This window comes from Capsella rubella, unplaced genomic scaffold (genome assembly GCF_000375325.1).
Source record: "Capsella rubella cultivar Monte Gargano unplaced genomic scaffold, Caprub1_0 scaffold_6, whole genome shotgun sequence".
NCBI lineage: Eukaryota > Viridiplantae > Streptophyta > Magnoliopsida > Brassicales > Brassicaceae > Capsella > Capsella rubella.
This window is the reverse complement of record NW_006238918.1, coordinates 5672964-5690609: the sequence shown is the minus strand read 5'-3', so window position 1 is coordinate 5690609 and position 17646 is coordinate 5672964. Positions and strand designations below refer to the sequence as shown.

The 17646-nt window shown below is 35.8% G+C and overlaps 7 protein-coding genes across 11 annotated transcripts; 2 read left to right on the top strand and 5 right to left on the bottom strand.

Annotated features, from left to right (window-relative positions):
* Positions 1-1323: 1323 nt before the first annotated feature.
* LOC17884004 (phytoene synthase, chloroplastic) lies at positions 1324-4529 on the top strand. Of its 3 annotated transcripts, none has more exons than XM_006287750.2 (7): positions 1324-1564; positions 1967-2583; positions 2671-2721; positions 3192-3364; positions 3480-3715; positions 3870-4062; positions 4167-4337. In XM_006287750.2, exons 2-7 carry the CDS (start codon positions 2136-2138, stop codon positions 4335-4337), a joined length of 1272 nt encoding a protein of 423 aa, XP_006287812.1. In that variant the 5' UTR covers positions 1324-1564; positions 1967-2135. The 3 variants fall into 3 exon arrangements, with proteins under 3 accessions (XP_006287812.1, XP_023636224.1, XP_023636225.1); XM_023780456.1 differs by lacking the exon at positions 1324-1564 and adding an exon at positions 1591-1770; XM_023780457.1 differs by lacking the exon at positions 1324-1564 and having other exon boundaries at positions 2136-2583; positions 4167-4529.
* Positions 4530-5050: 521 nt separating this feature from the next.
* LOC17883426 (glutathione S-transferase F12) lies at positions 5051-6028 on the bottom strand. Its single transcript, XM_006289162.2, has 3 exons — positions 5841-6028; positions 5715-5763; positions 5051-5633 (listed from the first exon to the last, which is right to left on the bottom strand). The coding sequence occupies exons 1-3, from the start codon at positions 5985-5987 to the stop codon at positions 5182-5184; spliced, it is 648 nt and encodes a 215-aa protein (XP_006289224.1). The 5' UTR covers positions 5988-6028; the 3' UTR covers positions 5051-5181.
* A 2060-nt stretch (positions 6029-8088) lies between these two features.
* Positions 8089-9944, bottom strand: LOC17881255. The gene is made up of 3 exons (XM_006288583.2): positions 9742-9944; positions 8714-8928; positions 8089-8626 (listed from the first exon to the last, which is right to left on the bottom strand). The coding sequence occupies exons 1-3, from the start codon at positions 9835-9837 to the stop codon at positions 8296-8298; spliced, it is 642 nt and encodes a 213-aa protein (XP_006288645.1). The 5' UTR covers positions 9838-9944; the 3' UTR covers positions 8089-8295.
* Positions 9945-11146: 1202 nt separating this feature from the next.
* Positions 11147-12942, top strand: LOC17882573 (probable polygalacturonase At3g15720). The gene is made up of 6 exons (XM_006289800.1): positions 11147-11314; positions 11400-11540; positions 11699-11857; positions 11942-12231; positions 12330-12438; positions 12541-12942. The coding sequence occupies exons 1-6, from the start codon at positions 11147-11149 to the stop codon at positions 12940-12942; spliced, it is 1269 nt and encodes a 422-aa protein (XP_006289862.1).
* Positions 12943-13433: 491 nt separating this feature from the next.
* LOC17881401 lies at positions 13434-14128 on the bottom strand. Its single transcript, XM_006286542.2, has one exon. It carries the CDS (start codon positions 14008-14010, stop codon positions 13618-13620), a length of 393 nt encoding a protein of 130 aa, XP_006286604.1. The 5' UTR covers positions 14011-14128; the 3' UTR covers positions 13434-13617.
* A 409-nt stretch (positions 14129-14537) lies between these two features.
* On the bottom strand, positions 14538-14972 carry LOC17884411. Its single transcript, XM_006286744.2, has one exon. The coding sequence runs from the start codon at positions 14970-14972 to the stop codon at positions 14538-14540; it is 435 nt and encodes a 144-aa protein (XP_006286806.2).
* Positions 14973-15590: 618 nt separating this feature from the next.
* LOC17882707 lies at positions 15591-17578 on the bottom strand. 3 transcript variants are annotated; one of them, XM_023781675.1, is made up of 6 exons: positions 17294-17562; positions 16915-17112; positions 16662-16828; positions 16181-16262; positions 16024-16092; positions 15591-15904 (listed from the first exon to the last, which is right to left on the bottom strand). In XM_023781675.1, exons 1-6 carry the CDS (start codon positions 17405-17407, stop codon positions 15734-15736), a joined length of 801 nt encoding a protein of 266 aa, XP_023637443.1. In that variant the 5' UTR covers positions 17408-17562; the 3' UTR covers positions 15591-15733. The 3 variants fall into 3 exon arrangements, with proteins under 3 accessions (XP_023637443.1, XP_006288445.1, XP_023637444.1); XM_006288383.2 differs by having other exon boundaries at positions 16915-17127; positions 17294-17557; XM_023781676.1 differs by having other exon boundaries at positions 15874-15904; positions 16024-16087; positions 16177-16262; positions 16915-17127; positions 17294-17578.
* Between the last annotated feature and the right edge of the window lie 68 nt (positions 17579-17646).

Genomic DNA, 17646 nt, shown 5'->3' with positions numbered 1-17646 from the left:
GTTCTAGTCTTCTCTACTAGAGAGAGAGAGAGAAGGCCAAGTTGCGACGAGAGAGAGAAAGTGGGACCCAAATACCGACTAAGAGGAAATCTAACTTTAAACATTTTGTACCAATAAAAGAACGACACGTGGAAAAGCAACGTCTACGACCCACTTTACCCTCCGCACTTTGGATCTTTTCATGATAAGCTTATCGCTCTCTCATTGGCTGCGTTTTCCACGTGGCATCTCTCTGATCTCTCTTTTTTTTTTTTTGGTTTGCCAAAACTGGCATTATAGCCCTACCATAAACCCCATTTGTCCCTTTCTACCAACACAAGAATTACAAAATTATTACTTACTTTTAGTATAATTTTTTATTGTTGTAACACATTTTCAATGGTAATGTGAATTCCATATAAAATACAGTGATATCAATCAAGTTTCCTACGCAATTTCTTTTTTAGTGGTGAACTTAAAAAAGATTGTTATAGTTTACGTTTCCTAACACAATACTACTACCATCACTTATGGATAAACCAAAATACTTTTTTTGTTTTGTTTTTCTTATGTGAAATGGATACCATATTATATTTCACCAAGTACCGATAAAATATGTATATCAAAATACGATTTATTAATTAGACGACATGTATGTTTCGTCACTCATTTCTATATCACTATTTTTAATATATATGTTAAAATTGATGATGTAGTTTTCTGTTTTTGTATTGAAAGATCATAAACTTCGAATACTTATTTTTTTCTCTTTCTCAAAATTGTGTATTTTAAATGGTCCAAAACCACTTTTAAGTCACCTATATTAAAATACAAGCTTAAACTATCTTTGTGATAGAAATATATAAATATTAATTTATAGCTCTTAATTTACAATTACTACTGTATATCCAACCTGTCACTCAAATGGTGAAAATATATCATATTTATATGGAATGAGATAAATGTTTCTTTAACATTTTAGATTTCTTTCTGTTTAATAAATTAAATACGAATTTGGCCTAAAAGAAGAAAACGGGTTAATTAGGTATATGGTTTTTTTTTTTTTAAATGAGATCTTTTACCTATTTTATTATGCAAAAAAAAAAAAAAGAAAAAAAACTATTCCCTAAGGTTTTCATACATGACACGAGTCACCCGAGAGAGGCGAGAGTGCATCTCTCTCCATCCCCTCTAGTCAAAAATTAAATTAAAATATATGTATAAGCCCAAAAAGAAAAAAATATAACGACTTTTGTATTTATTCTGGCTTCTCACTAAATCCCAGGGAAAAAAAAGAGAGAAAAATTTGAGTGGATGAGATTTTATTACGATAGAGGAAGAGACATCTCTCTACTTGTGTTGTGTCTTGTGTGTTGTGTGTTGTGTGTCTACTTGTTCTATATTACAGTAAGCCTTGCAATATAACTTACTTTGAGAATTTTCTGACATTAATGGGTCAAACCTTTTTCTCGCCTTTTTGATTTATTTAGTGTTTTGAATAATCTCCTCATCTTCTTCCTTCTTTAAACGTTCTCATCATCACAGTATCTTCTGTTCTTCTTAGAGAGAGAGAGAGAGAGAAAAGGTTAGGCTTTTGTTTCCATCACTCGTTTTCTCCCGTTTGGTTAAGCTTACTCTGTCATGTGATTTCACTGTTTTGACACTTTTGGGCTCTTTTTTTGCTTCCTCATTTCTTATACCTTTCAACACTGTTGTTAATCCACAACGATACGTCAATCTATGGTTTTTTTCCTTTGATTTTTCCAGTGGAAATTACAGATGAACCACCCAGTTGAGTATTTAGCCAAAACAATTGGGGATTTGCTTGTTTATTTCTCTTTTATATGTTGTTCATTTGGTGTTGAAGATCTTCTCTTTATTCGTTGTTATTGAAAAATCGATTATTTGCTTGAAGAAATTTGAGTTTCTTTCTACCGCTTTGTATAGAGATCTCGATTCCTAATCAACTCCTTTTGTTTGCTTGCAGGAAAGCTTTAAAATTTACCAGTTTCCATCCAAACCAGATACTGGGTTTCACTGAAAAGCTGGGATTCTGATTCATCTAAGTTCTAAGTGAAGAAACAGAGTAAACAAAACACAAGAAGTCAAGAAATAAAAGTTGAGATCTTTCTCTCACTCTCTCAGGAACTTTGAGTATGTCTTCTTCTGTAGCAGTGTTATGGGTTGCGGCTTCTCCAAATCCAGACCCACTGAACAATTGTGGGTTGGTAAGGGTTCTAGAATCTTCTAGACTCTTCTCTCGTTGTCAGAATCAGAGACTAGACAAAGGTAGGAGGAAGCAGACAACAACAACTTGGACCTCTTCTTCATTTGTAACGAACCAAAGAAGAAGAAGTGGTGCTGTGTCTTCAAGCTTAGTTGCAAGTCCTTCAGGAGAGATAGCCCTCTCATCTGAAGAGAAGGTTTACAATGTTGTCTTGAAACAAGCTGCTTTGGTGAACAAACAGCTTAGATCTTCTTCTTATGATCTTGATGTCAAGAAGCCTCAAGATGTTGTTCTCCCCGGGAGTTTGAGTTTGCTTGGTGAGGCTTATGATCGATGCGGTGAAGTTTGCGCTGAATATGCTAAAACTTTTTATCTCGGTTAGGATCTATTCTCTCTTCTTTTGCTTCTGTGCGATGGAGAATTATATATTGTTTGGTTTCTGAGTTATAATGCTTCTGTTGCAGGGACTTTGCTTATGACACCCGAAAGGAGAAAGGCGATTTGGGCTATCTATGGTGAGTTACTTACTGCTGTGTCATCATTGAATTTGATTGTAGGACAAAATGATGCTTATACTTGACTGGAGATTAAGTTTATTTGGAATCCCAAAACATATCGATATATTAGTTTCGATCACCTACTCTAAATCTTTTGCATCTCAATGGTTTGCAAGAAGTTTTAAGAAGCTGAAACATACACACATGTAGAAACATAAACTTCTCTAGTTAGTTTGTGTGTTAGAGAGACTTTGTCTAAGATAAGGTCCTTGAAGCACCTAGCATATAACCTTTTAGGATTAAGACCCAAGTAATATGGCTTTTAATGGGCTTTCTAGGCCCAATAGGCATAAACTCTGGAGAAATCTACCTATGCAGAACAATGTTAGCTCATGCCTTTGAGTTTGAGATACTATATTAACTAATTTGTTATTTTTAACGTTTGATTGGTCTAATCTTGATGGTTTTACTCTGTTTTCTTTGTGCAGTTTGGTGTAGAAGAACTGATGAACTCGTTGACGGGCCTAATGCTTCACATATAACTCCAATGGCGTTAGATAGATGGGAAGCAAGGTTAGAAGATCTTTTCCGTGGCCAACCTTTTGATATGCTTGATGCTGCTCTTGCTGATACCGTTGCTAGATACCCGGTTGACATTCAGGTCAGCCCGACTCTGTCTTATCTAACTTTGCTGTTTCATTTCAGAGGTGAAATTGCATCCAATCCATTGCGGTAAACCGTATAAAATCTTGATCTAATGTTTCTTTGTCTTACAGCCATTTAGAGACATGATCGAAGGAATGAGAATGGACTTGAAGAAATCGAGGTACAAGAACTTCGATGATCTCTACCTTTACTGCTACTATGTTGCGGGAACCGTTGGTTTGATGAGTGTTCCAGTTATGGGGATCGATCCTAAGTCGAAAGCGACTACGGAAAGTGTTTACAACGCTGCCTTGGCCCTTGGGATAGCCAATCAGCTTACTAACATACTCAGAGACGTAGGCGAAGAGTGAGTCCTTTTTCCTACACTCCTAGATTCTCAAGCTTTGGTTTCGCATATCGGTTTCTTGATCCACATATCTCTCATAAACCGGTTTCTTGATTTCACATAAACCGGTTTCTTGATTCACACCTCTCTCCTAAACTTGTTTTGTCTCTATCAGTGCGAGAAGAGGAAGGGTTTATCTACCTCAAGACGAATTGGCTCAGGCTGGTCTCTCAGATGAAGACATATTCGCCGGGAAAGTCACTGACAAATGGAGAAACTTTATGAAAATGCAGCTTAAGCGAGCAAGAATGTTCTTTGACGAAGCTGAGAAAGGCGTCACCGAGCTCAGTGCTGCTAGCAGATGGCCGGTAAGTGTCTTTACTGCCGCAAGTTTACCGTTTCCGTTTTTGCCACAGAACTTTGTTTTCAATTGGTGTTTTAACACTGAAAACTTGGCTTCAAAATGTTTCAGGTATGGGCATCGCTGCTGTTGTACAGGAGAATATTGGACGAGATTGAAGCCAATGATTACAACAATTTCACAAAGAGAGCTTACGTGGGGAAAGCCAAGAAAATTGCAGCATTGCCATTGGCTTATGCTAAGTCAATACTACAGACTTCAAGTTCAAGACTGTCCATATGAGCGAGAGGCGAGAGCTAAAGTGGAAACAAACCTAAGAGCGCTTTTTGTGATTAAGAAAAAACTTAGGGTCGAATTTATCATGTTAACTAATATCATACATATTAATCCGGGAATCAAATTCTTATATTGTTACATTATTTTTTCTGTATGTAAAAAAAAGTAGTTTTTTAAAATTTTATTTTAGTTATCTAATTCTCTTTTACTGTTGGGTGAATAGAAAGATTTTGGCTGAAGAAATAGTTTTATGTGATATATAAAAGTCGACAACTTGTCTTAGAGATTCATGAGCATACTATAAATAAATTGTCTAAAGTGTCATGGTACGATAACATATTAAACCATTGACATAATATACGAATCCATTAAAAAATAAAATGATTGAAAAATAAAATTCTTGTAATACTGTGCTATAGTTCTCTATATACTTTATCCAAAACTTGGATGATATGGTTTAAATGCGTTCGGTGTGACGGAACAACGACACTAAAACAGATTATTATACTACGTGTCTTAAATACATGATTTTAAACTCTTGTCACTTAGTATCAGTAGTTAAAGACTACAAACCTATGACTTCTTGATCTCACAAGACTCAATTGATCATATTTTTTATACAGCTATGGAATAACCAAACCAAACTCATGCGACATTTGTCTAGTAATGCATGCATGCATGATTAAGATTCATCAATTTTGCTACTAAACACAATCAAATTGACGAATTAAAATCTTCAGATCGATGTAGATTGAGTTTATTATTGAAACGTACAGAATAGACACGCAGAAAATATCAAGCTTATTTGGTCTTGGTTTCAACCAGCATATATATTCGAGCTATATATATTTCAGTGACGACCAGCCAACTCCATAAGCTTCTTCCAAGCCGGCCTAGCCGTAATCTCTTCCCACCATCGGTTGATACTCTCCCGAGCCTTAACCATCTGGTTGATATCGGTTATACTCATCAAGTACGCCATAGCCGGCATGTGCGTCAAATCAGCCATAGTGAATTCTTCACCAGCCAGAAACCGGTTCGAAGCAAGGCGGTTCTCGTATATGTCCAAGACCACTCCAAGCTTCACTTTGAGCTCCTCGACCAAGACGGTGTCACATTTTTCACCTAACTTCGGCTTGATGATTAGGTTAAGCACAATGGGGTGGGCAAGAGCGTTGAAGGATTGGTTCTCCACGTCTGCCCACTGGTCCACGATGGCTCGGTGCTCTAGAGACTTGCCCAAAAGGTTCGTGCCTTGGTCTGCGTACTTGGTCGCGTAGTATCTCGCAATGGCTCGTGATTCTTTGCCAAATTTCAAAACACAATGTGAATAAATAGCTTGAAATTAAATGTTTGTATTTTGTTTAGTGATAAGGATGTTACCAAAAAGCTTGAAATCTCCATCTTCTATGGCTGGAACTTGACCAAATGGCTACAAGAAAACAATTATAGTTATAAAAAAAACACATAATTTATTTAATTTGGGACAATCTGTTTTTTGCATTTTACCTGACGAAGAAGATGTTCTGGTTTTTTCTGCTCTAAAGTATCAAGATCAATATGAAAGATCTCAAATTCGATTCCCTTTTCGAGGAAACAAAGCAAGACTCTTTGTGGGCAAACTGCCGTTACCTGCCCGTATAGTTTCACAACCATTTTACAATATAACTTTGTTATTGCTATGACAACAAAACAGATATGTTTTTTTTTATAAAAAGAACTTGTAAGTTGATCTTATTTATAAATGAGAAGTGGGGATATAGATGTGTTGGCATTTTAGTAGACTCATGATAGTAAGAACTGGTTGTTGTGCGGGTTGGGTAGAACATGTGGTGGTTGTTCCACTAACGGTGGATATATATATATATATATATCATTCACATTTCTCTACAAACTTTATAGTATTAATAACAAACCAATTCACATTAGGCTAATTTGATGGATATGGTGTCAAGATTTCGATTAAAAGTTACAATCTTAGTATAATATATTTGATTAGTTTTGAACTATGTTGCATGGAAACGGAAACGGATACGCGGAAACGAAACGTTTCGGAAACGAGAAACAAGTTTTTTATGAAATTAGGATATGGAAACGTGTTGGAATATATATAATATTAACATCAAACATCCAAACTATATTAATTTTAAATATTTGAAATAACACGTTAATCAAAATATATATACTAAATAATTTAACTAAAAGATAAATATTAAAACATTGAAATCCAAAATTTATATATTAATATATCATATATTATTGTATATGTGTATTTAAATTGAATTAATCAGGTTTTAAAGTTATAAAAGTAATCACTCTATATATTATAAATCAAAATTTTTGTTTATTGAGTTCCTAAATTAAAAGTTTAAGATTTCATCGGGTTTCCAAAAGAGAAAATTGTGGGCTATGCCCTGAACAGTAACAAAACTTCTAAGTATTGCCATTTAAAGAAATCTCTTCTCCCGCCTGCCACAAGAACTTTGTAAAAAGACCAACTTACCCCATTACTTCTCTCTTCTTCTTCATCTTCATCTTTTTTTTTCTTATTCCAATAACACACAGTACCGACGGACCAGATCCGACGGACGAACTTCGACGGACCAGATCCGGCGGACCATAACCAATTCCGGTGAACTATAACCAGTTCCGTAGACCAGTTTCGGCAGACCAGATTCGACGGACCAGTTTCGACAGACCATAACTCCAGCAGACGAGTTCCGGCAGACCACAATCAGTTCCGCCAGACCACACTCCGGCATACCACAGTCCAGCGGACAAATTCATGGGGACCAGATCCGGTAAACCAGTTCCGCCAGACGAGATCCGATGGACCAGATCTGATAGACCCGAATCGGTAGACTAAACTTGTCTATCCTACAGTTCTCTTGAAACCACAAATAATTGAGTAGAAGATGAAACAAGTGATGCATCTATGGAAGATATCCATCAAAGATCTATCTAGATGTACACTTGTATAGAGTAAAGTAAATCTAGTTTTTCATAAACGAACTTGTCCATAATACATACGTTAGATGAATAGAAAATAAATTGTCTATAATCGAGTGTGGACAAAAATCAAAGAATGTCGACAAAAAAAACTTGTCTATTGATTAATGTCCGTAAAAGTCAGCTTCTTTTGTCTTCCTTCCTTCCTATTTTTGTAAAACTCACTCAACACTCACTCAACAATGTTGAGGGCAAAATCGTCCAAATTTCCCTCCTTGTGGCATGTTTTGAAAGACATTATTGATAATGGCACTTCCACAAGTTTGAGTTTCCAAAATGGCATAATACATAAAATTCCCTTTCCAAAATGGAAACGCGAGTTTCTATCGTGTTTCTAAATAAAAAAAATTTGGAATCGTGTTTCCGTTAGAATTTCCGAGTTTCCAAAAGTTTCTGTTTCCGAAACGTTTCGGAAACGGGAAACGCACTTCGAAAAGAGTTTCCATGCAACCTAGGTTTTGAAGAAAACTATAGTTTTAGTTCTATTCTAAATTTGCAATTTTTGTGGTTCATTCGGATAAAATAAATTTTGAAAACGAATAAAAATTGTTATTTTATGCAAAAAGCACGTGCCAAACCGTGTTTGGTCGGACCGGTGGGTAAAATTTATAAGAAAGATGGTTTCCAAAATATGACAATGTTACCTTACCATACAATCTCTTATTTAGGGTAAGATTGTTTCAGAAGAACACTTCTCAATAACCATTTTTTATTTTTGTTGACTCACATGAATAAGAAAGAAACGAAGAAGAAGAAAAAACAAAAGATTACGCAATTCACAATAAGTGACGTCTTTTTTAGGGTCCCCAAGGATTTTCACTTCCAACCGACGTTTGCCAATCATCATTACAAAGTTTTCATAGTCTTTAATCATACAAGAATCACAAACACAAATCCTTTTATCTATATGCCCTCCTAAACCTAACGTGGTTCGCAAGCAACGCCTTGCCTGTTTTTAAGTGAACTGTCTTCTCATGTAAGTATCCTCATGAACAAAGACAGGATCTTCTACTCTCTCTGGAATCTGAGGCTGCCCCATTGCTATACCTGCTCCTTGGTTCACCGGGGTCATTGTGGTAGTAACATCTTGCTTACTTGAACTCAAACATAGATAGTAGACAATCCCAAGGGAAATCGTAACAAGCGAAAGTATAGCACCAATGGAGAAAACGCCCGGTTTGGCAATGTAGCAAAAGTAAAGACTACCTTCCACTGATTCCTCGGTGTGTTCATCGTTGAGTGCAGCTCCACTAAGCAGCACAAGGAAAGCTATTACAAAAGTGAACCTAGAGTAATTATAAAATCATTAGTTGTTAGCAGGAAACTTATTGCAAAAAAAAAAAGAAAAAGAAATAGCAAATGATGAGACTTACCAGGAAACAACAAAGCAGATTAAGGCGATAATCCAATGAGACCTCGAAGGAGCAGGACCTTTTCTACAACAGAAACAACCGCTTGAGACACTGACTATTATCTGAGCCATCAATAGAAAGAGAGCTGAAGTGAAGCCAAGATCGAAAGCTGGACTTCTTGGATAAGTGCATTTTTTTAATGAATCTGTTCCAATGGTAACCTTGACTTGAGATCTCTGCGTCAATGTAAGAGAAAAGTAAGAAAAAAACAAAACCATCAGACAAGTCTGAAACGTTGTACAAAACAAAACCATGGGGGTGGGAAAAAGTGATTGTACACAAAAAAAATATATCCAAGAAATTATTAACGAACACCTTAGTTCAAGAGAATATGATTGATTAATTAGTTTGTGTAATGCGCAGACATTCACTTACACACCCTACAAACTCCTTATTGATTCTATCAAAGACTTTTAAACTTAATCGACCAATACATAAAACCTCAATCAAGAAAGGCTATAACTTTTGTTCTACAAATGATATTAATCCAAAACCCATAAATGTATCACGAGAAATACTAATTGATAAGACTTGTTATATGAATACATATGCAATTACCAAAATATATCAATCAGCAAGACACACCCAAAAAAAAACAAATCTATACCAAAGAGTCTTTACAGTTTACATTAATAAAACTATTGGGCTAATCATCAACAAGTTCAATAAGGGGTGGCATTGCTGTTTCATTGACAAGTAAAAAATTCCATAACCAACGAGTTTCCCACCAATTATTATTCAACTCATATCTCAAAGATTGAAGCATTCATCTCAAACGCATTTCAGGCAAAATGAATTTCAAAATCGGCAGATACAAAGAAAAGAAGACAGAACCCACAATAAATACAACTTCTTTAGAGAGTTTCAGCAACCATAGAGAAATTGAAACCACTCAAAACCATGAGACAATTCATCACAGATTTCACTACAAAACAGAACAAGAACCCTACAAGTGATGTTTCCAAAAGGGAAGAAGAAGAAGAAGAAACCTTGATTCGAGTAATTTCAGCAGCGAAGGCAGTAACAGCTGATAATAAACCGAGTAGAGATAACACACCACACATCACAACCTTTCTCCTCTCCATATTCTCTCACTCCAGCTCCAAAGATGCTTCCTTTTTTTTTCCCCTTAAATTATCTTTCTTTCCAATTTTATTGTTTCCTGTTTTTTTTTTCGGGGTTCCTCCTTGTTTGTAAGAAAACGTAAAGTTAGTGACAAACCCATTAAAAACACCGCACTTACTTTTTTTAGTCGGCCAAAGTACCTCTCTTTGTTTTTTACTCTCCTAAATGGCTAATAGATCCACGCGTGTTGTTACTTTCAACAGTACTTCCTTGTTTTATTATGGATTGTCTCCTTATTTAAAGTTTAACTTGCTTCCGGTTTGGTTTCTGAATCAACTACCTCGGTTTGGTTTTTGGATCAACTACCTCGGTTAAAATCGGACTGGACTGGACCGGTTTGCTACTAAATGAGGTATGCTATTTAAGTATTTTGGAGCAAATTAATTAAATTGTTGCTACATTTAAGTTTTTCTTTACAGTAATCTTCATTTACTCTGCTGAAAATTAAAAATCTAAATTTGAAAGAGGATCACATTTTTCGCACAATATTACAAAAAGGTTGTAGAATTGCGATATTCTTGTCCACACAAAAAAAAAAAAGCAAGAAATATTAGAATGACTTATGTATATGATATCATTCGTATTTTATTATCCATCCATGACTTATATATTCATTTCATATTTATTTATCTAATTAAAGAAAGAAAAATAAATATATGAGCGAATGTTAAATAATTTTTATTCTGGGGTTTACTTATTTTGATATTTTCATTTCGGTTTAATCAATCTAGTGATAGGCTAAATCTATGATATAATTAAAGATTCTTGTAAAATCAAAGATTAGTGGTGCCCCGGATTCGTCGTATAAATGATTCAATCAATCAAAGGTATCTCTTAATGAGTTATGTGATGAATCTATATATCTATAATTCATTTATTCCCTGAATCAAACATGTGGTAGTTAATTAGTTATAGATAAAACAGAAAGAATCAAGCATATAAGTAAACTATTACTTTAATCGTAAACAAATCGGTAAACTATATCGTTTACGATCTTTTAAATAAGTCAATAACATTTAGAGTATTCCTTAGTCGTATATAATGATATAATGATTTCCAATATCTCAATTATAATTCAAGATTAACTCCCATTTTATAGCACACAAAATTAGTGATTAGCGATAATCTCTTACCATATTGAAAAAACGCAATATCTATCAATTAACCACCTTTCTTTATATAAACCTATATTACATTTAGATAAATATAGAAACGTATTATCTATCCTTCCTTCAAATGTATTCTCATCATCAAGGAAGTCGTCCAAAGATGAAAACTTCGTTGTTCTTCGTCTTGCTATGTTTGTTTCAAATAAACAAATTAGGTTTCTGCTTAGAAGAAGAAGCTCAAAAGGCTAAAAATGGAGTTGGAAGCAATGGATTCATAACTGTCACTAGTTTCGGAGCTATTGGCGATGGAAAGACCGATGATACTAAGGTTATATACAGAACTATCACACTATCAAATTGGTATATATATTTAATCTTTGCCTAATTAAGTGTTTGTGTTATGTATAATTCAGGCTTTTCTTAAGGCATGGGAAGCTGTATGTAAAGGAAGAAGTAGAGGCAATACAAAGATTCTTGTGCCTCAAGGGAAAACGTTCATGCTGAAGCCTCTTGCCTTCGTCGGTCCATGCAAGTCTTCCTCTATCTCCTTTATGGTATATATATAACTTCTTTACTCTTTCTTTAGTTTCAAATTTTTAGAAAGTCCAAGCTTCATGTGGAAAATGATTTTAATATAGAAATTGATATTTAGCTTATCTGATCTTAACTTGAACCAAATGTTTAATTAATTTGGTGATTTTATTTATAATAGATAAGAGGTAATCTTGTGGCACCGGGTTACACTTGGTATGCGGGACGGTATCCAACATGGATTAATTTTGACAGTATCAACGGCCTAGTTCTCACCGGAGGTGGCACTATCGATGGTCGTGGTTCTTTATGGTGGGGCAAAGTTGATAATCGCCCCTCTGTAAGTCCATTTTCAAGAACCTAGCTCACACTCAAATATATGAACATTTATCACATCGTTTATCAGTTATTGTTGTTTTCATAGGCAATGCACTTCAACAACTGTAATGGTCTTAGGATTTCTAATCTCCGACACTTAAACAGTCCTCGGAGTCATGTAGGTCTAAGTTGTTCAAAGAACATTGAGGTCTCGGGTCTAAGGATGACTGCGCCCGGCAATAGTCCCAACACCGATGGTATTGACATATCGAACTGTCAAGAAGTCAACATACATGCCTCAGTGATTGCCACTGGAGATGACTGCATTGCCATTAATAGTGGTTCCTCTCGTATCAACATAACCGGCATTTTCTGTGGCCCCGGTCATGGCATCAGGTGATTTCCATATTTACGATTCACAGACAATCATCATATAATATACACACAAAGGTAAAAAAAAACTAAACCATATAGAGTACGGATTGATATTATAGCGTAGGAAGCCTTGGACTATATGGAGATTTTGCAACCGTTGAAGAAGTTAGAGTAAAGAATTGCACTTTTACAAACACTCAGAACGGTGTCAGAATTAAGACATACCAGGTTGACCATTTGATCTCTCTTTTGTTTATCACTGATACTTAAAAGTCTTCTTTCAGTATGTTCCTCAATTAAATATGGTTTCTTGTGCGAGTGTTTTGGTAGAACGGATCAGGATATGCTCGGAAAATCTCATTCGATTATATAAACATGGTTGCTTCTGAAAACCCTATTATCATCGACCAGAGTTATCACAATAAGGGCACGAATGGAGGAAAGAGGAAGTCATCTAATAGCTATCAAAACTGTCATTTGGCAAAACCAAGGTCTCAGCACGGTAATAGCAAAGGCGTGAAAGTGAGCGATGTGCGCTACACTAGAATACACGGGTCATCTGCGAGCGATCAAGCTATCACATTGAACTGTGATGCTGACTTGGGATGTGCGGGTATTGTGATGGACCATGTGAATATGATCTCATCAACATCAGGACACAAGGTGTTTGCTTCATGCAAAAATGCTCAGGGGTCTTTTTATGCTTCCAAAGTGAGTTGTCTAAAAGGTTGATTCTTGTGATATCCCCTTGGAAGAACCAAAAAGAAAATGGCTTCTTCTCATTTTTGTTAGAAGAGAACCGTTTAATCAGAGTTTTTCCTTTTTCTTCCACCGAGTAGTTTTAAAGTGGCTCGAATTATTGGCTGAATAAATGTTTGATGTTATGTGTTAATTTTGCAATAAATTATGCAGTAAAAAGTGGGTATTTGGGTTCATCTAATAAAGACTGCAACTTTTGTGTCCACAAACACAAAAACTCCCAAAAAGGCTACTTGATAGAGATCAAAATGAAAGTTATGATTATATAACCTCTGCAAATTATGAGATTATGATTAACCAATTCAAACATTCTTAAACTGGCAAAGTTATTCATGGAGCAGCTTATTTTTAATAGCTACATTCCATAACACAACTTAACAATGACCTTCAAGATCAAAATTTCATTGCAACGCATCATCACCATACATTTTGGAAGACTAGGAGCTGATTAAAATCCAAACGAGTACCAAAACAGAGATCAAACACGGATTGATAGATATATTAAGATCCTTAAAACTCCATAGCAAACATTGAATAACACCAAAATCCTAAAAAACGACACATGTAAAAAAAAAAAAAGACTCTTCTCATCGACAGAACTCAAAATAACAGCAAACAGTAAACGAGCTGAAAACGAAGAAGCGGGTCTTAATCCTTGTTCTTGAGCCTCTCTACCCTCTGGTTAAGCTGCTCAATCCTGACAACCAAATTGGTGACGGAGTAGAGAATCCAGTAGAAAACAAGAGCCGAGGCAATCAAAAGCGCGTTACGCTGAGACTTCATGATTGATTTCTGGTGACGAAGATGCTCCGACGGGGTACACGAATCGCCGTCGCAGGAAGGTCTGGTCTCGTACTTCCAGTAGATATCCATAAGAAGGAAGAGACAGAACGGGATAATCGAGAGAAACGGTTTGAGAAGATTACGAGTCACAGCAACCAATCCTTTACGGAGAGCGTCGAGTCCAGGCATCGTCAAGAGGATCACCATGATCGCTTCCGCCGCTGCTGCGTACCCTAACACAACCCATTCGAGAGCCATTTGGATCTAAGAATCGACGGATCGAACAAGAGCTTTTAGATCTGAATCGGTTCTTCTGGTGCTTTGATTTTGATTATTTTTCTTAGTGAGCAAGTCTAGGTCCTCTTCTTCGCTTTTGTTGATTTTTTGGACAAAAAGAGGAAAACCATGTACGGAGGATGAAGGAGGATGAAGCACGTGGCGCTTGTGTGGTGTATCACAACACCTCTGTGTTTTAATGGGCCTAATCTCAGCCCAATAATTTGGTTTTCGAAACTTCGTATTCGAATCATCATCAATTAATTATAGAACTTTACCTTTATTATCATAAGAATATTAACTTGTAAAATTTTCGTAATTTATTTAATTATATCATTTAGTAGATAATACAGAATTTTACTGTTGTTATCATAAGAATATTAATAGAAACAAAATGAACAACAAAATTCCATGATCAAAAGTGGTTAACAAAAGAAAAATGCAAAAGTCCTAAATAAAATAAAATCAAACATCAAAAGTCAAAACCAACAAATCCAATAACCAAAAACCTAACACAACTCAAACTCTTTGTCATCGTCATCTTGTATCACAACCCAATCTTCATTGATCTCTATGTTTTCAAGAGGCTTCTTTGGAATTTGAGGTTGATCCTCATGAGTTTTCTTTTCACTTTTATCTCGAACATTTTCAACAGCCTCCCTTTGCAGGAGCTTCACATTAACTACATCTTTAAGTTTAGGTGTAACTAAGATAGATGGACGAATTGGATGGTTACCAGAAAACATGGAAGCTCCGAACACTCTATCTTCACCACGAATTCCAAGCTCTACAAATATCTTGTCGATTTCAGACTTGATCATAGGAGTGGAACGTTTGCGTAAACCTGAAAAACCAAATTCCTTCCATGAAATTTCTCCGTTTACATAGTGATCATACCTTCGAAAAGTTTCTTTGAAATCTCTCAAATTGTTTACATCGGTCATGGTTATTATAAAACTCTTTCTGATGATTTATGGTGTTATTGATGTGATTTCAAAGACAGTTATATATATATATATATATACTGTTTAGGATCAGAATCGTTAATGGTTTTATAAATATCATCAGAATCGTTATATTATCTATATACAAAATAAATAATAATAATAATATAATAAATTTTGTTTTCGTACTGTAGAAAGAAACTAAGTAAAAGATAATTTTATTAGGAAAGAAAACTAAAACATTAATTTCAAAGAAAGAAAACTACTCTTCATGACTAGACTCTAAAACTACGAAGCAATTTAGTATGAGAAATCTTAATCTCAATACATGTTTCTGCAGCTCCCTTCTTCATCTTCTTCTTCTTCGAAATAAAGATTTAAGATATAGGTCGGAGGCGATTTTTTTGGGTCCAGACTCGTACGGGAGGGAGGCGAAGATGAATTCTCTGTTGCAGCGTTACCGGAACGATCGCTGCAACCTCCTGGAGTTTCTTATGTCTTCGGGTTTGGTAACGGAGCTTCGTTCCCCTTCTGGTTCTCCTGCTTCTCTTTCCCCCCTTTTTTTTTTTTGTAAATTTACCATTTGATTAGTTTTGATGTAATTAAAATCAAGTGACCTTGGAGAAAAACTGATAATGCTTTACAATGATTGATGATTGATTTTCCAAGTTGATGTCATCAACATTCTTTCTTGGTTTACAAAGCTCGATTAAGAGGAGGAGGGACTTGTTTGATTGACATTACAAAATTTCAAAAAAAAATCATTGAAGACCATACACAAGCAAAGCTCCAACAGCTCCAAGACCGGCCAATAAGCCAACAATGACACCAATCGGAGGCAATCCTCCTCCTATGGCCTTTCCTGTGTTCACGTCATACTTTGCAAACCTCTTCTTTGGTGCTATACATTGAGGACATGCGTATGTATCCGGCTGGAAATAAAACCCCCCAAGAAAGAGTCAAAAACTTACTTACAAAATTCTAGAGATAAACGAAACTTAATGCAACTGAACCAAACCATATAAATTGAAACTAGAAGATTCACACTCACTTGTTCATCAAAAGGTTTGGATAGAGTGTATATGAATCCACAATCAAGACAAATGTGAGTAGCTCTAGCCTGCAAAAGAGAATGATTTTAAAACGCTATATAAGAGGTTTTAAGATGCAATAATTTAAACTTAGGAACAATATAGATTGTTACTAGCCTTCTGAGTCTCAGTTAACTTCCTTCCAAACCTCGGAGGAGCTGGACGCTTATTTAGTTTCTTGACATCAACTTCTGCACCTCTGTGTATGATCAAAAATCATACAGAAACCAATCAAGAAACGCACACAAAGCATATATCCTCTTAACACAATGACACAAAAAACCTCAAGCACTAATTTACGAAGCTTAATGTTGCGAAAATTTAAGGTGACAACATAGGATGATAGCAAGAAAATTAGAAACGCTTGGCACATCAAGAAGACTTATCAGCCACTGCATTAGACCACGGAAATATGTGATAAATACTATGTTTTCACTGAGTTTTTTTCGTTCCAAGAATCAAAGGAAACAGAACACACTTAAGCTATCTGCTATGAATTTGATCATTTCAATCTTAGCCTTTTTCTAAGAGAAGAAGACACATTTCTAGCAAGATCACCACCAAAATGAAACCAAGAGAGGAAAACACATACACTCACCTGCTAACAACAAAGTAGACAGAATCAGGTTTTGCCTGAATTGCGGTTTTAGTAAAGCCTAGCTTATCTGCAGGCCAAAGCTCATCTCCAAAGAAGCTACTTGTGTACAGAACTTGATCTCCAGATTTAAGCCCAGCTTTTGCTGCATTCCCACCTCCTTCCACACCCTGAAAAACCCATGAAATTAATTAAACAACATGTTTACAAGAATGCCGCTTCATTCCAATGAATAAGTTAATAAAATATAACTCACGGTGATGACAACTCCACCGCCTTGCTTCTGTCCTAGAGTCAGACCCAAAGGCTTGTCTACTTCAACCTCTATTGTCTTGGAAGCTGCTGTTCTTGCTTTGATTTCGAATCTTCTCAACCCATTCAACCCTCCAATCTTTCTCTCAGAGACAGCAAAGATTTCTGATACACTCTTCTTCGATTCTTCCAAGGAAACTCCCTGAAACCCAGATTTCTTAACACACAAAACAAACAAAAAGATTCATACTTTTTAGACGAAGCTAGCTCCAAATCACATTCAAGAGGAAAGAAAGAGAAACCAAACTCGACCCTCCATTGGAAACACACTTCTTATTGAGAATTTCAAATTCGTTTTTAAAGAGATCGAAAAGAAGAGAGACCTGGGAAAAGAGAGAAGCAGAGGAATGGAGTTTGGGAGATGGGTTTGAAGTTGAAGCAGTTTTGGTGAAGAAGGAAGAGACAGTTGCTCCTGAAATCGCACCTGAAGTTGCCATCTCTCTCTCTCTCTTTCTAACGTGATCGAACGACGAAGCTTGTTTGATTCTTAATTTCGATCTTGTTGCATGCGTTTGCGTTTTGTAAAAGGATGATGCTACAGAAGCTTTTGGTTAAGTGTGATGTGTCAAAAGCTCCAAGAGATAACCTTTTCGTGGTAGTCGCAACATTTTCGTGTGTTGCACACGGTCCACTCTGTCCACACACTCTTTCTCATCTTCCTCAAGGATCACAAATA

Coding starts and splice junctions, on each gene's coding strand:
- LOC17881401 (XM_006286542.2), bottom strand. CDS start 14,010: ATGGCTCTCGAATGGGTTGTGTTAGGGTACGCAGCAGCGGCGGAAGCG.
- LOC17882707 (XM_006288383.2), bottom strand. CDS start 17,407: ATGGCAACTTCAGGTGCGATTTCAGGAGCAACTGTCTCTTCCTTCTTC. Junction 17,128..17,293: donor CTGCTTCTCTCTTTTCCCAG/GTCTCTCTTCTT, acceptor TTGTGTGTTAAG/AAATCTGGGTTTCAGGGAGT. Junction 16,829..16,914: donor GCGGTGGAGTTGTCATCACC/GTGAGTTATATT, acceptor TGGGTTTTTCAG/GGTGTGGAAGGAGGTGGGAA.
- LOC17881255 (XM_006288583.2), bottom strand. CDS start 9,837: ATGGAGAGGAGAAAGGTTGTGATGTGTGGTGTGTTATCTCTACTCGGT. Junction 8,929..9,741: donor CTGAAATTACTCGAATCAAG/GTTTCTTCTTCT, acceptor ACATTGACGCAG/AGATCTCAAGTCAAGGTTAC. Junction 8,627..8,713: donor ATCTGCTTTGTTGTTTCCTG/GTAAGTCTCATC, acceptor TAATTACTCTAG/GTTCACTTTTGTAATAGCTT.
- LOC17882573 (XM_006289800.1), top strand. CDS start 11,147: ATGAAAACTTCGTTGTTCTTCGTCTTGCTATGTTTGTTTCAAATAAAC. Junction 12,232..12,329: donor GGCCCCGGTCATGGCATCAG/GTGATTTCCATA, acceptor TTGATATTATAG/CGTAGGAAGCCTTGGACTAT. Junction 12,439..12,540: donor TCAGAATTAAGACATACCAG/GTTGACCATTTG, acceptor GTGTTTTGGTAG/AACGGATCAGGATATGCTCG.
- LOC17884411 (XM_006286744.2), bottom strand. CDS start 14,972: ATGACCGATGTAAACAATTTGAGAGATTTCAAAGAAACTTTTCGAAGG.
- LOC17884004 (XM_023780457.1), top strand. CDS start 2,136: ATGTCTTCTTCTGTAGCAGTGTTATGGGTTGCGGCTTCTCCAAATCCA. Junction 3,365..3,479: donor GATACCCGGTTGACATTCAG/GTCAGCCCGACT, acceptor TTTGTCTTACAG/CCATTTAGAGACATGATCGA. Junction 3,716..3,869: donor CTCAGAGACGTAGGCGAAGA/GTGAGTCCTTTT, acceptor TGTCTCTATCAG/TGCGAGAAGAGGAAGGGTTT.
- LOC17883426 (XM_006289162.2), bottom strand. CDS start 5,987: ATGGTTGTGAAACTATACGGGCAGGTAACGGCAGTTTGCCCACAAAGA. Junction 5,764..5,840: donor CAGAACATCTTCTTCGTCAG/GTAAAATGCAAA, acceptor GTTTTCTTGTAG/CCATTTGGTCAAGTTCCAGC. Junction 5,634..5,714: donor TGGAGATTTCAAGCTTTTTG/GTAACATCCTTA, acceptor AATTTGGCAAAG/AATCACGAGCCATTGCGAGA.